General features: G+C 45.7%; 1 protein-coding gene across 7 annotated transcripts in view; it reads left to right on the forward strand.

Moving 5' to 3' along the window:
- The window catches only part of EPB41L4B (erythrocyte membrane protein band 4.1 like 4B), a 136,527-nt gene that overhangs the window by 23,840 nt on the left and 97,203 nt on the right, over window positions 1-15,484 (forward strand). For all 7 annotated transcript variants that reach the window (XM_081267834.1, XM_081267837.1, XM_081267835.1 and 4 more), the window contains exon 2: window positions 14,837-14,941. In XM_081267834.1, the coding sequence (XP_081123960.1) occupies window positions 14,837-14,941 (105 nt within the window). The remainder of the gene's footprint in view (window positions 1-14,836; window positions 14,942-15,484) is intronic.

The raw sequence follows: 15,484 nt of genomic DNA on the forward strand, positions 1-15,484 counted from the left end.
GTAGGGTTGGTGTCCTCTGAGGCCTTTCTCCTTGGTGTGCAGGTGACTACCCTCTTTCTGTCTGCTCTCCTCTGTCTTCACCTGGTCTTTTTCCAAGGGGTGAGCATTCCTGGTTTCAGTGTGTGTGTGTGTGTGTGTGTGTGTATCCTATCTCTCCTCTTTTTATAAATACGCCATATTGGATTAGGGCTCATCCTGCAGCCTTATTTTAATCTAGTTAACTTTTTAAAAACCCTGTCCCAAATACAGTCACATTCTGAAGTCCTGGGGGGTGGGTTTAGGGTTTCAACATGAATTTGAGGGTTCAGGGTGCAGCACCCAGGTGAGTCCCTAACATTGCTCTATCACTCACCCTCCACAAAGCTCATCTTCCTCTTCTGCTAATGGTGTGCTACCCAGAATGAGTTCATCTCCATCACCAGGTGTGTCCTTTGGGTGAACCCTGGGCCAAGCCCTGTTAAATTCATCATCTCGCTTCATACAATCTTTAGAACATCTTCCCCGAGTAAGAACCTTCCAGGACAATAGACTCCAAGATGAGTAATGGAGTTTGAACTCCAACCCCATCCCCATGAGACCCAGGCTGTGCTTTCTGTGCCCTGTGGTACAGGCTGTGTGGTCAGATCCCAAACACCACTTTGAGAGCTACAAAGGGCTGCACAGATTAAATGGGAGCAGTCCCTACAGCACGGGGGCACTTAGGGAAGCTTTGGGTACGAGGTGGCATTGACATGCCTCACTTTTCAAATTTAGTTCACATTCCTACAGTGCAGGATGGGTGGGGGCAGCCATCCACCCAAACTTAGTTCTTTCTGTTCACGTTTCTTGGCTGGGTTTCCTGGGAATTTGTTGCATATTTATTGATGTAGAATTATTTGCTTTCAGAATTGCAAGGGTGGGAGAAATCTGCAGTCTGGCTGCAAAAAAGTAATTTGGCAATTTATTTTCAGGGCTGCCCTTCTTCCAACAGCTTGTTTCAAACTCAACCTCTGGCACAAAGACATCCATCATTTTAATTGCATGTTACTGTTTAGTCAGGCACAAATTTGTTTCATTTTCTTTTGCCTTTCTCCTGCGGTTGTAGGTGGTGGTGGTTGTTTTTTCCTGGTCCACCATAAAAAAGAAAAAAAAAAAAAAGGCCAAAAATATTTCTCCAAAGCAAGCACTTTTTATAGTCAACGAGTTTTTAGCCCTAAGATGTGTGGTTTTCCGATGCTGCAGGTTTGCTTCTTAACCTCTCTGAAGCAGAAAATCGAGGCTGCCTTTTCCCCTTTCTTGTTCAGGTAGCAACCATCATGCAATTGTCTCAAGATAGTTCTAAGAAAAGTGTGTTGGTCTCGGGGTCAGAAGGCTCCCGTTCTATTCCTGGCTTTGCAGTGGCTGCCTGGCAACATGATCTGCCTTCTCGCCTTGTTTTTCCCATCTGTGAAACGAAGGGCTTGAATGTGTTGATTTCTAGAACATTCCCGTGTTCTCACCTAGTGATCTTGGATCCCATACCCAGGCCTGGTCACTGTGGCCACCCAACAATGTCCATTGAGGAGTTTGTTCTATTCCCTATCATGATGTCTTACTCTGTTGGGTCACAAATTGTGGCTCTTTAATTCAAGGTCAGAAGTTAATACTGTATCCCTCAGAAACATTCTCAAGGATAAAGACATTGTTTCCATGGATTAGATTGGGTAAGAAGTTAACTTTGGTGTGTTCAAAGCTAAAAATGTAGCTTTCTTTGTGGTGTATGCTTTGTTTCTTGATTCAGAGATGCTGTTTTCTGTGTCCATGAAATAAGCCCAGAGTGAGTAAGTGGTAGGGTAGCCCCCTTACAGGCTGGGTAGGGGAATAAGGGGTGGGGAGCTGGGTGCCAGCAGAGGTCAGGATACTATATTCTGTTTTAATAATATGGAAGAAAAATAAATTGCTAATGGCTTGGAGTGATTTCCTCTGCATCCCACAGCACTGTCACCGTCACCAGGGACAGAGGATTCCTCTTCCCAACCACAGCCTTGATGCTCCAAGGCAGGGCTTGGGCTACAACATGCTGACACCATCTTATCTCTCATCTCCTTTGCACATTACAAGGTTTTAAGTTTTTATTATGGAAAATTTCAAATTCACAAAGTAGGCTAATATGCTGACATCCTCACATACACAACATCCATTTATTATTATTTAATGGACTATTTTATGTTCTTTCTTCTCACAGTACTGGGGAAAACCAGGGTCTCGTGCATGCTAGGTAAGCACTGTACCACTGAGCTACATCCTCAGCTCAATTTCTGGAGTATTTTAAAGCAAGACAACTTATTTAACCTGTGAGTACTTAAATGGGTATCTCTCATAAATATATATGTAACATATATAGCCATAGTATCATTATCATGTTGAACAAAATGCACACTGATTCCCTAATATCATTTAATACCAAGTCCTCGATCAGTGTTTCACATTCATCTTAAAAACCTATTTATGGGGCTGAGGTTTGGCTCAATGGTAGAGCGCTCACCTAGCACATCTGAGGCTCTGGGTTCGATCCTCAGCACCACATAAAAATAAATAAATAAAATAAAGTTATTGTGTCCAACTACAACTAAAAAAAAATAAATATTTAAAAAAAAACTATTTATAAACTACACGTTGCATTTGGTGTATGTGTCTGTTTTAATCTGTACAGTCCCTCCCCCTTTTCAGTACAATTTATTGAGCTCCTTTTGGCTCAATAAATTAATTATTAATTTAGTGTACTTCCCCTAAACAGAGTGAGTGGCCTTAAAAAACGGAGTTTTAAGGACTGGGGTGTAGCTCAGTGGTAGAGCATCAGCCAGGGCTGTGCAGGCCCAGAGTTCAGTCCTCAGCATCACATATAGAAAATAAACAGAACCCATTTCTAGGTTTGTTTTTTTTTAAAGAATGCATATATTGGGTTGGGGTTGTGGCTCAGTAGTAGAGTGCTTGCCTAGCAAGGCAAGCCCTGGGTTCCATCCTCAGCACCACATAAAAATAAAATAAAGATATTGTGTCCAACTACAACTAAAACATAAATATTAAAAAAAGAATGCATATTATTTGTCCTACTTTTGTTTCCAACTTAGGTTGATCCAACCTAAGTTGGTATCACAGAATGGGGGTTTCCTAAGAAGCATTTTTTTTTCAGTTGTAAAAAACTTTATGTACATGAAATCCTTTATGTACATACACACATGCCATGCACACATGAAGTGTTTGTGTAAATGTGTGGTTTTCATCCCAGTTACCTTTTGTTGCATAGTAAATTCCCCTGGTGCTTAGTGGCTTAAGACAACCACCATTTATCATCATACATGGATGGATTGTATTGGTCCAGAATTTGGGGGCAGGGCTCAGCTGGAAGATTCTTCTGCTCCTCATGGTCACACAGCAGTTGGATGATAGGCTGGTTTATAGGGTGCAAATATTACACTCACTTGTCTGGTATCTTGGCAAGGATGGTTGGGTGGCTGGCTCAGTGGTGACAGTAGACTAGAACATCTGCTTGCAGCCTTGCAAACATGACAGTCTCAGGGTCCGTGGACATTTTGCTGCTCTCTGGCTCTTCCCCCAGAGCAAGCATCCCAAGAGAACTATCACCTCACCTCAGAAATCACAAAACATCACCAACACCACGTTCATTTTCATTGAAACTGTGCCAAGTTCTTCCAAGGGTAAAGGACAGAGACCCTCTCTCAGTAGGGGTGTCAGAGAATATGTAGTCATGTTTGTAAGCACCCCCTTTAGAAAGGACAATACACTAGTACCTTAAGTACTTGTTAAGCCCCCATGTCCTTGCTTGTCTTTTGATGGAAGACGGAGGCCCCTGGAATGGAAGGTACTACCCCAAAGGTCATTCAGTGCAGCTCCTGTCCCCCATTCCCTTTCACTAGGGAAATTAGAGGACTGACTTGGTGTCTCTTCTTGAGTACCATGTCCTGAGCTGCTTTCCTCCACCACACCCTTATGCCACAGTGTTCTGCCTCACCTGCAGCCCAGAGCAATGGTGCCAGCCATTTATAGACTGAGACCTCTGAAACTGTGAGCCCTAAATAAACTTTCCCTCCTCTAAGATGGGGGGTGGGTGGGAGGGAGGACTGAACTGGACAGGTGCACTGCAACAGCTACATGACTCTGCTCACCTAAGAAAACTGCTGTGGCTCCAAGTCCAGAATTTAAGAGGAATTGGTCCAAGGGACCTTTGTGCTAGGGAGATTGCCATGTATTTCGTCAGTGCCCCGTCAGTGGGGGTGGAATATTAGGCAGTGTGCCTGAGAGTAAGTGTCACCAGGAGTGCGAGTTGTCAGCATGTGCTATTTTGGTGTTCCTCACTAAGAGGAGGAAGCATGATATTTGAAGTGTTGGGTGAGACCAGTTTTCAGGGCAGCCAGAGTCAAGTAGCTTTAGGTATCCTTGACTTAATTCAGCATTGTGAGGAATGACCAGGACACTCGTCCCTTCCACTAAGGAGTCAGCTGTGTTTGGATAGAAGTGTAAGCAGACAGAAATTAAGGAGATGTCAGGTGTGCCCTGTCGATGTCAAGCAGGGCCAAGGATTGGGTGTAGCTCAGTGGCAGACACTTGCCCAGCATGCATGAGGCCACGGTTTCACCCCCAGCACTGCCAAAATAAGGGAAGGAAGGAGGGAGGGAGGGAAGAAGGAAGGAAAGAGAAGAGAAGGTCCACAGGATTTCTGTCAGTAAAGTCATGGTGGAAGAGCTAACTCTGGACTCTCCCTCTCTGGTCTTTGCAGCACATGGAGGGGCCCCACTCAGGGTCTGAGGGGGACACTGGCTGGCTGTGGAACTGACCAGCAACGCCTCCTTCCATTGACTCACATACTGAAATGACAGCCCCTCTCTTTTAAAATGGCTTGTAGTTCCTTGTTGGTCAAAATTAAGTGTAGTTGTTTTTTTGTTTCGTCTGACTTCTAAGAGCTTGTTAGCTGGGCAAGTCGGGAAATTAGTGACATGCTGTTTTACCAGAATTGGATTTCCAGGAGCCACCCAGACAGTGCTACGCCCCTCACTACAGAGGTGCGGCTCCTCTGTTAGTCTGTGAGCAAATATTCTACTTTCCACATGGCTGTGGCTTCCCTGCTCTCCAGAAGGAATGGGAATTGCTTCCCCACCTGAGATCTGTCTGCCCTGGACCCTGTAACCAGCCATAGCCAAAATCATGCATGCAGTCGGCTCTTTGTGTGTGTTTTTTCAATTGGGTATAAGAAACGTTCCTTGTTTGCAGGGTACATTACATAGGCTCAGAGCCCCAGAGGTGAGAAGGAGGGCCAGGGGAGTAGCAGGATGAGGTAGAAAGACCTCTGCTCTAAAGATCGGGAAGCTTGGGTCTGGATTCTAGTTCTGCCACTTAGAAACTATGAATTTTATCACATGATTTCTCTGAGGCTCAGTCTCTTCTGTAAAGTGGGGTCACAGAACCCTTATAAACATTGGAGTACTTGTTAACTGGCAGGTGGGATTTATAAGCTGGACAGGCTGGTTTTATAAATCCAGCAGATTCTGGACGTGTCTGTGTGGTCTTGCATCACTGTACTCATCAAATCTTTCTGATAGCTGAGAGGGTATTTCTAGTTCATGATAAAATGTCAAGGTGACTTATGTGGTGATTTCAGATATCCATGTCTATGATGTCCTGTAATAAATAGTATGTGTTTGTTTATGATGACTTAGCCATATTGGCGACGACAATGGTATTATCCTCATGTTACTATAATAAAATTCCCGGAAGCAAATACCTTATAAAGAGGAAAAAAGGTTATTTTGACTCATGGTTTTGGAGGTTCTAGTCTAAGATCAGGTGCCCCCTATTGCTTTGGGCCTGTGTAAGGGTAGAACATCATGGTGAGAGGCCTGTGGCAGAGCAAACCACTTCCATCGTGAGCCAGTAAAAAAAGACAAGAGAGGCTGGGGTCTCAAAATCCCCTTCAAGAGCACACCCCCAAAGACCTACGGACCTCCCAGTGGGTCCCAACTCCTACAGGTCTGCAGCAACCCCCAACAGTATCTCCCTGGGGTCCAAACCTTTAGTACATGGATCTTTGGGGGACTTTCAACCAAACTATAGCAATGACAGAGACCCTGAGGCCACTTAGGGGGTGGGTGTTTGTAACCGAGGACTAGATTCCTAGGGCGGCTCACGGAAGACTGGCAGATCAGCCGGTGGGGGTGGGGGTGGGGGTAGTGATGGTGAGTAACTGAATTCGCACTCCCTAGAGGGGCTGGAGCAAGCCTTGAGGTGGATCCCCTGCGGACCACCAAGACAGACTTGCACTCAGGGTCACCAAGGACTTAGAGAGGAAGAAATTTACAGGTTTACAGAAATCCTCAAGCGGAACTAACAGTTTTTCTCTTTTATTTTTCCCCTACTTTTTTTAAAAATTGGTGCCTTCTATCTGCAGATACTAATGGGATTTATTGTTACATATCCATAATGCACATAATACACAATATAACGACATAATTTGGCCAACATGATTACCAAGCATTTCCCCCCTCTCTCCCCGTCACCTTGGGTTCAAATGGGATCATTTGGTATTGGCGATGACAATGGTATTATCCTCATGTTACTATAATAAAATGACATACCTTGATTTTTACTAAGCATTTGACAAAAAGCACGTGATGTTATTCCTGTGGACCAGTGGGAGACAAAAGGTTTGGGTTGAAGTAATAATAATTCCTTCGTTGGCATAGCACACCAGGCTACAGTGTATGCTTGTTTGCTGTCTTGCTTTTTTATTAATATAATACTTTAGTAAGGTCGTCAGAGCAGATGAAAGTATTCCCATTTTTCAGACAAAGATGCTGAGACTCAGGGTTGCCTCAGGTCACGGTCCCATTGCTAGGAAAGTGGTAGAACTGGGATTTCAACCCAGCATTTCTGCCCCTCAGAATCCCAGGGCACAGCCCCATGTGGGACAGTTGTGTGCAGTCATACTGGGCTGGAAGCCACCAACACATAGGTGCCCTGAGGTCCTGTGAAGCAAGAAGGATACCCCCAGCATCACCGCTCCCCGTGCGGACCTGCCTCTGACAGGGCCCCGTGCTGTGACACTGGCATCAGGAACTGACAGATGGAGTAACAGGCTGGGACTCAGGACATTCTTAACAGGGTAGATCGCTTCATGCATTGAAGAACCAGAACTGGTTAACATTTTGTGCAGAAGAGGCAGAGCATTCTCATTCGCCATAAGGATAGGCCACAGAGGGGTGCAGCTTCCCAAGCACCAGAGGTCTGGGGTGCATTGGAGCAGACTCTGGTCTGGAAGAGGTGATGGCAATACTGGGAACCTACACCCAGGGCCTGGCCAGCTACAGAAAATCCCAACAGAGTTGGACTGGGGAATCAGAACTGGGATTCAGAACTTCTGAACCACGGGTGGTTGTGGTGCCAACCAAGGCTACTCCTTAATTCACTTTGGTGTTTGTGTTTTTTTCAACTTCTAAACGTCAGGTGGCAGAAGAGCAAAAATGACTAGCGCAGCGTGCTGCCAACAAGAAGCTGAGTAGTGGCTGGGTGGGGCTCAGCAGTAGAGCGCTTGCCTAGCATGTGTGAGGCCCTGGGTTCGATCCTCAGCACTGCATAAAAATGAATAAATAAAATAAAGGCATGCTGTCCACCTACAACTACAAAAAAAAAAAAAAAAAAAAAGAAAGAAAGAAAAATGTTGAGAAGTGAAGTTTGTTACTTGCAGTTGACCCTGGCATTTAGCTTGAGGACGGGGACAGGAATGGGAATGTCAGAATGAGGAAGGCCCCAATCAACCCATGAAGGTGGGACTGCTGAGTGTGGTGGAGCGGACATTGTGTTTGGAGAACAGCGTGCTTCACAGTTTCATGGAGCCTGGGGGGAGAGGTAACATCCTGTTTTAGGTTAGGCAGTATTGATAATGCAAAGTCCCTGACACAGGCTAGGGCGCCTGCACCTCCTTCCTTGATAGAAGCCTTTGAGCAGAGCAGTGAAGACCACTTTAGGCAATGCAGGGGAGGAGACACTAGGGGAGCAGGATCGCTTGGGGCTGTTGCTGTGGTCAGATGATGAGCCACAGCCTGAACCATGAAGGGAGAGGCCTTTCTGAAGATGGACACACAGGGACATGCCATCCAATGGATGTGACCGTGCAGAGGGAGGACGGCCCCGTGTACCTGAAAGGAGCAGCTCCCAAAATCACGTTCACTGCTTGGGCGTCATAGTTTTACAGTTTCCTTCGTAACTGGGATATATACACTTGTTGAGTACACACCTTCCAAATCTCCCTGGATGCCCCACATCTTATGCTCTTGAGACTAAATGAGATCTGGACAGGTTAGCTTCTATCTTCTGTGTTCTTCCAGGACCTGATTTGACCTGTGAGTGCTGCCCTTGGGTCAGGCTGCAGTAGGGGATTGCCTGCAGCATCTTATCTGACTGAGGTCAGCATAGTTCATTTATTTGGGGGTGGGATGGGGGACAGTTAAGGCATGGATACGGCTGAGAACCAGTGAGTCAGTAAGACAGGGACTTCTGACGATGACTGGCCAGCAAAGATGGCACAACATCCATGCCTTTCCCTGCTAGCCGCCTGCCCGTCCCCACCCACCCCAGCTTTCTTTAGCAAGTACATACTTTTATTTTACACACGATGTTAAGGAGCTCGGTTCTTGTCAGCTGATGTCAGATCCAAAGGCACTGCTGCCGAGAGACACGTCGACCCGAACCCCTGATGGCTGGTCCTGGTGGAAAGTGATGTGTTGAGATGGGAGGCAGGAAAGCAGGGGGGACATCTGTGCCAAGAGCTCCAGGGAGGAGCTGGCCGGAGCCTGCTGTGTTTGGGGACAGACAGCTCACTGTGTTAGTTTGGAACTAGATGCAGTGTCACTAGGTTCCAGAGTGGCAGCCCTGACTTGGTAAGGCCTTGGTAAGGGCGCTTCAGAAGGTGAGGAGCTGAGTGGCGCTGTGGCCTGTGGGCTTGGGTCTGCAGTGGATTTGGACGAGCTGCTCACTGAGGACTTCTGCAGTGGGGGAGGCAGCCACCCCGCTTCTGACTGGGTAACCCCTGCTCCATGCCCTGCAGTGGCAGCTGGCATTTGATAAGCACCTGGCAAGCATTTGGGAAGGAAGGGAGGGAGGGAGGGTGGGCGGGCTCCTCACAGAGGGAAAGACCTAGTTAACAGTAAGGCAGCAAGCAACGGCTTTCCAGTCTTGTCATGTTGACTTAGCGCCTTTCGGAACCACTAGACAGCACTTGACATAATAGCAACAAAATTGTGTTTAGGTAAACAGCCTTGGAAGCGCAGGGTGGTTCCCCAGGCTCTCGTTCATGGAATACTTAATTTGAAAATATTTTAATGGGTATATTCTCATTTTGAGGCCTGTGGCTCGTGGAGTATGGTGGGTCTGTTGTCAGTGCGTTAGCAAGGCCCATTCAGAATGTGTCTTTCTTGGCCCCAGACCCCACCACACACACCCCTGCTGTCCATCCACACAGCTGTCCATGCAGCCAGCAGGCATTAGGGAGCACCTGCCGTGTGCCAGCCAGGCACTGTGCCAGGGGGATGCGGGACAGGGAGGTGAGTACTCAGGTGAATGGAGCTGGGCCCTGCCCTCAGGGTGCTTAGTCTGAAGCAGGAGTGAGGATACAGAAGCCCAGGGAGCAGCCATAGAAGGTGATCCTGTGTAAAATACAGCCATGAGCCTGCTCGAAGGAGCACAGAGGAGGGAGCACTTGTCTGGCTCCTGAAGAGATTCTGTTTGGGTGAAGCTTGAGGTAACGCTTTCTGGGCTTCATTCAGCCTCAGGTGTCGGATGTCAGGGCTGGCAGTGCAGGAGAACTGAGTTCTCTGAAGCCTTCTTAGGATTGAGTGTGAACACCCTGTAGACTGGGAGAAGGGGCGGAAGTGGGTTCAAGTGCAGAATGACCTTGATTCTCTTAATTTCATCCTAGCCAATAACCCCCTGGGGCCTGTGTTGAGGATCCCTCCATTCCAGCCCTCATTATTCTATCAGATTCTTTTTGGAGCTGGAAAGAGACCTTGGGAATTCTTTCTTCCAGCAGAATTTGGATGAACCAGGAGCACACTTGAGGGTATGGGTGTGGGGGAGTGTCTGCAGGTGTGGAGTAGAGGTGGTATTTTCTAACGGACTGGGCCTTGCCACTTCCAAGACCAGTGGAAATGAGGGTCTGGCCTGGCAGAAGGGACCTGCTGACTCTCTTCATTGTACACGAGCAGAACTGTGATTTTTCCGTGTTCTGTGAGTGGAGTCATCCTGCGCCTGCCTGGTAGGTCCTGAATCCAAAAAGAGACCCAGCTGCGGGGCAGGCTGGATTCGGGGCCAGTTTGGTTTTGTGGCCCTGTATATTCAGGGCACTGTGTCAAGAGCTGCAGGACAAGTCTGGGCTGGTGATAAGGATTTGGGGAAATTATGAATTGCTTAAGGCCGCAGTTGGTGGTCCACCTGGGAGCACGGGGCGCCTGCTTTCTCCAAACCCAATTCTTCCTGCCGTGTCCTGCTGCTAAAGCTCTTCTTAACTAGTTCAGTCCCACCGGGAGACCCACTAATGAAGCCTTGGTGCCACAGTAACAGGTGTTTCCTAGGGCTGACAGCAGTGGAGAGTCACAGGGCAAAACTACCCAGAGGATCCATTGTTAGGGGCAAGAAGAAAGGGCACCAGGAGGGGGGACTTAAAATATTTTTTTTTTTTTGTTACTGTTGTTTGACAACTGCAAGGAGATCCGTGTTTAGGAAAACTTGGGAAGAAAACCACCCACAATTTCTCCACCCTAATACAGCTAATTATATTTTAACAGATTTTCTGTTTGTCTCAGGCAGTCCACAACACATAACACATGTCTTTATGTGTACTTGGAATCACAGCTAGCCTATAGAGTTTGTTTACCTAACCTTGTACATTTTCCTCATTTCTGTCTCATCTTTGTAATTGTTTTCTATAATGGCTGAGCAGTATTCTGGAGTGTCAGAAGGCCATCGTTCTGTGTCCCTGGGGCTGTGGAATGGGCTGGTCCCTCTCTCCCTCTCCTTAAGCTTGTGCTCTAGAGAATTTTCTCACACCTTCAGCCTTGTGTTTCTGTGTCATTGCTGCCTTCGAGGAGCAGTTCCAGGAAGGGGACTTTGAAGTCGGTAATCCAGGCATGCAGACGGTTTTGATATTTGTTTTTACTTCTATTTATTTATTTATAATATTTATTTTTTCATTGTAGTTGGACGCAATACCTTCATTTCACTTATTTATCATTATGTGGTGCTGAGGGCAAACCCAGGGTCTTGCATGTGTGAGGCGAGTGCTCTACCGCTGAGCCACAACCCCAGCCCCTGATTTTACTTTTATTTATGTATTCATTTATTTACCTGGGGCTGGGGGTTAAACCCAGGGCCTCGTGCATGCTAAGCACTACCACTGAGCTACACTCCCAACCTTGCATTTTTATATGTATCATGCAAATACAGATGTGCAAATAAAGCAGAGGTGTAGCTGAGCGAGTTATGAGGAAGCAGATACCACTACTCAGCTCAGGAGACAGCTTCCTGCTAGCCAGAGCCCTCTGCGCTCCCTTCCTGCCAGGAGCTGCGTTACTCTGACTTTATTGTAATTGCTTCCGTGTTCATTAAGTTTTGTCACCCAAGAGTGCATCCAAGACATGACAGCTGGATTTTGCCTTTAAAAAAGGTCTTCTAGGGGCTGGGGTTTGGCTCAGAGGCAGAGTGCTCCCCTAGCATGTGTGAGGCACTGCGTTCGATTCTCAGCACCGCATATAAATAAATAAAATAAAAGTTCATTGACAACTAAAAAAAAATACATACACACACACACATATATTTTAAGCCTTTTAAGTTTCTTAACCTATAGGATTCCCCTCCATCTCTTCTCTTCCCTCTATTGTTTGTTGAAGAAAGAACCTGGATCATTTGCCCTGAGGAGTTTTTAGGACTTTCCCCAGGCTGGGTCTCCTGGAGAGAGGAGTTGGAGCCAGAGGTCACTCAGGTGGGTGTTCTGCTCCGGGAAGTACACAGGAGCTGGGACCCTCCTGCGGGGAAGTGAGTAGCCACTGGAGCCCAAGCGCAGAACCTTCCATTCATTAGGGGCTGCAGAGTGTTGAAAGGGCGATTTCTCTTGTTCCTTCATTATTCGTTTGTTGGACTATTTCAGTAAAGAAAAACTCCACCCATCTGCTTTTTAAAAATAGCTTCATGGAGGTTCACATGTCCTACAGTTCACCCACCGAAAGTATGTAATTCAGTGGCTTTTGGTACATTTAACAGAGCTCTGCATCTGTCACCACAATTAATTTTAGAACATTTCATTGACAAAACGCCACTCCTTTTGCTGCCACATCCTAAACCCCCCAGCCTTTAGCAGCCACTAACCTAACTTCTGTCTCTATGGATCTGCCTACTCTGGACATTTTAACAGGCACACGCACAATATGTGATGCTGTGTGATTAGTTTCTTTCATGTAAGCTAGTGTCTTCTAGGTCCCTCCACATTGGTTGCATATGTCATTCCTTTTTATGGCCAAAAAAATATTCTATCAGATACATGCAGTGGCATTTGTTTATTCATTAGTTGATGACTATTTGGTGCTACTTAACCCTTTGGATATGATGAATAATATTGCTAGGTAGATTCACGTATAAGTTTTTCACAAACATATGTTTTTATTTCTTGGGTGCATGCTTAGGAATAGACTCACTGGGACATGGTAAATCCGTGTTTAACCATTTGAGGAACCATGAGACTGTTTTCCACTGTGGTTGCATGAGTTTTTATTCCCATCAGCAATATTATGAGAATTCCAATTTCTCCAGTGTGTTTTGCAATATCTTTTTAATCCTAGTGGGTATGAAGCAGCATCTAATTATGGTTTGATTTGCATTTCCCTAGTGAGTGATGATGGTGAGCGTCTTTCATGTGTGTTTTGGCCATTTGTACATCTTTGGAGAACTATCTATACGTGTCCTTTGGCCATTTTTCAATTGGGCATTTGTCTTTTATTATTGAATTGTAGTAGTTCCTTATGTATTCTAGATAAAAGTCCCTAGCAGATGTGGTCCGCTCTCTATATCTATTTACTTTACTGACTTGTGGATCAAAAGTATTTTTAAAAAATTGCATCTGTGTTGAACATGTACAAACTGCTTTACTTGTTATTAGTCCCTAAATAATACAGTATAACAACTATTTACATAGCATTTGCATTGTATTATAAGTCATCTAGAGATGATTTAAAGTATACAAGAGGATGAGCATAAGTTATATGCATGTACTTCACCATTTCTATAAGGGGCTTAAGCATCTGTTGATTTTGATATTCTCAGTGGGTCCTGGAATTAGTCCTTCCTCAGATATAGAGCAATGACTGCATATGATTTGCAAAAATTTTATTGTATTTTGGGTTGCCTTTGTAGTTTCTTGGAAAAAAAATTTTTTTTTTCAGTGCCAGGGATTGAACTCAGGGGTAGGCACTTGACAATGAGCCACATCCCCAGCTCTATTTTGTATTTTATTGAGAGATAGGGTCTCACTGAGTTGCTTAGTGCCTCGCCTTTGCTGAGGCTGGCTCTGAACTTGTGATCTTCCTACCTCAGCCTCCCTAGTGGCTGGGATTACAGGCGTGCACCACTGTGCTTGGCTCTTGGGATCTTGATATCTTTTCAGAGTGTAAAAGTTTTGCAATTTGATGTCCAGTTCTTTTTTCTCTTGTGGCTTGTACTTTGGGTGTCTTATCTCAACACCATTGCTTAACCCAAGGTCATGAAGCTTGGTGCCTCTGTTTATTCTGAGAGCTTTACCTGTTTAACTCTCACGTTTAGGGCTGTGGTCCACCTGGAGTACATACACTTCTGTGCCCACTGGCCGCCCGTGGCTGCAATTTTAGGCAGAGTCAGTGCCGGATTCTTCCTCTTCGTTTACCAGTTTTTGTATTAAGGAGTTGCTTCTCTAGTATGAAACTGTGTGTTTCCTTTGTTGTTTTCTTTGATGCTTAGATTTAAACATATTTGCAATGGTGTAGTTTTTTACTGAGCTGGGTGCCTGTGTTCTGCTGGAGCGATTACTGATGAGTACTTTCTGTTTGTTCAAGACTTCAATCTTCTTGGAATGATTTCTCATTTGTGATCTCCTTAGTCTTCCTGAGGAGAAGCTGGTAGAGAAGCTACCACTAGGCCTACTTTACAGAGCAGGAAGAGAAGCATAAGGAGAAATGACTTGTCCCAGGGCACAACCACTAATAAATGCAGGACTTGAACCCTGGGTCCGACTCTTTTTGTGCTTGTGTCCCAGCTATATGCCACACTGTCAAAACCCTGAGATAGACCTGGAATTTGAGCTTCAGTCCTAGTTGTATGGTCTTGATATGCAGGAGATCTTTTGTTCTTTCTGGGATTTGGTTACTTGTTCTGTGAGATTGGAAGAGCCAGTCCCAATCTAGAATTCTAAGCAGATTTCCTCATGTCACCTGCAATGAGAGACAGCCCAGGTCTTGCTGCTCTGGGGTGGAGCCCCATCAGGAGCATCTGATGGACAGAGCTCACCATCACACACAGGTGTTTGTCCATATGGCTCCCTTTTTGTAAGGAGAAACTAGTGAGGGTTAGTGATGGTTATCCCCTTATATAGTTGACCTTTATTCTAGCATGTGGTGTTTGAATTTCTTTAAGTATGAGTTTGTATTATACTTGAATAAAATAATTAAATTTGTAAAAACTTGTGTGCATGTATACAATGTAAAAGAGAGAAGTGGGTTTTTTTTTTAATCCTTTTGTTTCTTATCTGGCTCTCACACTTTAAATTTTCATCTACCCGTTTGTCTTCCAGAAACATGCCAAAGGCCAGGATTTGTTTGATCAGATCGTGTACCACTTGGACCTTGTGGAAACAGATTACTTTGGCCTCCAGTTCCTCGACTCTGCCCAGGTCACAGTATGTATTGCTTTAATTTCATTTCAGGACACATTGGCTTTTGATGCTAATTGCAGATCCACAGTTGCTAGAAATTGGTTGAGAAAAATAGGAGTAAAACTGTGACACTGTTCCAGTAAGGAGCATTGGCAGCTGTGATAGTGCCTGAGTGGAGTACAGGTACGGTGCTGTGGGATGCTCCCCACTCCAAGACAGCCAACAACCAGGAGAACTGGTGCCCAGGAAGCATTAAGGAAGCATTTCTGAGCATAGGGATGCACGGTGGACACATTTCTAGAGAATGTTGGAGGAAGAAGAAATATTATGGAAAATACTGCATTGGTATTGCTTTTATTTTTTAAGCACCAAGATAGGCCTCCCCACCATCTTCTTATACAGCCTGGCTAGGTAGGGAGAGGGTCTTGTGAAGGTGGCTGAGGCCCAGCCAGGCTGGGGGCCAGTCAAAGCAGGCCGTGGCCCTGCACCAGGACCATCTTGTGGGCTCCAGGAGGGGTATCGGGTCAGCCCAGACTTCCCTTGCTCTCCCAGAGGCACAACTGCTCA

This window comes from Spermophilus citellus (assembly GCF_964194105.1).
Source record: "Spermophilus citellus genome assembly, chromosome: 2".
In the NCBI taxonomy this organism is placed as follows: Eukaryota; Metazoa; Chordata; class Mammalia; order Rodentia; family Sciuridae; genus Spermophilus; species Spermophilus citellus.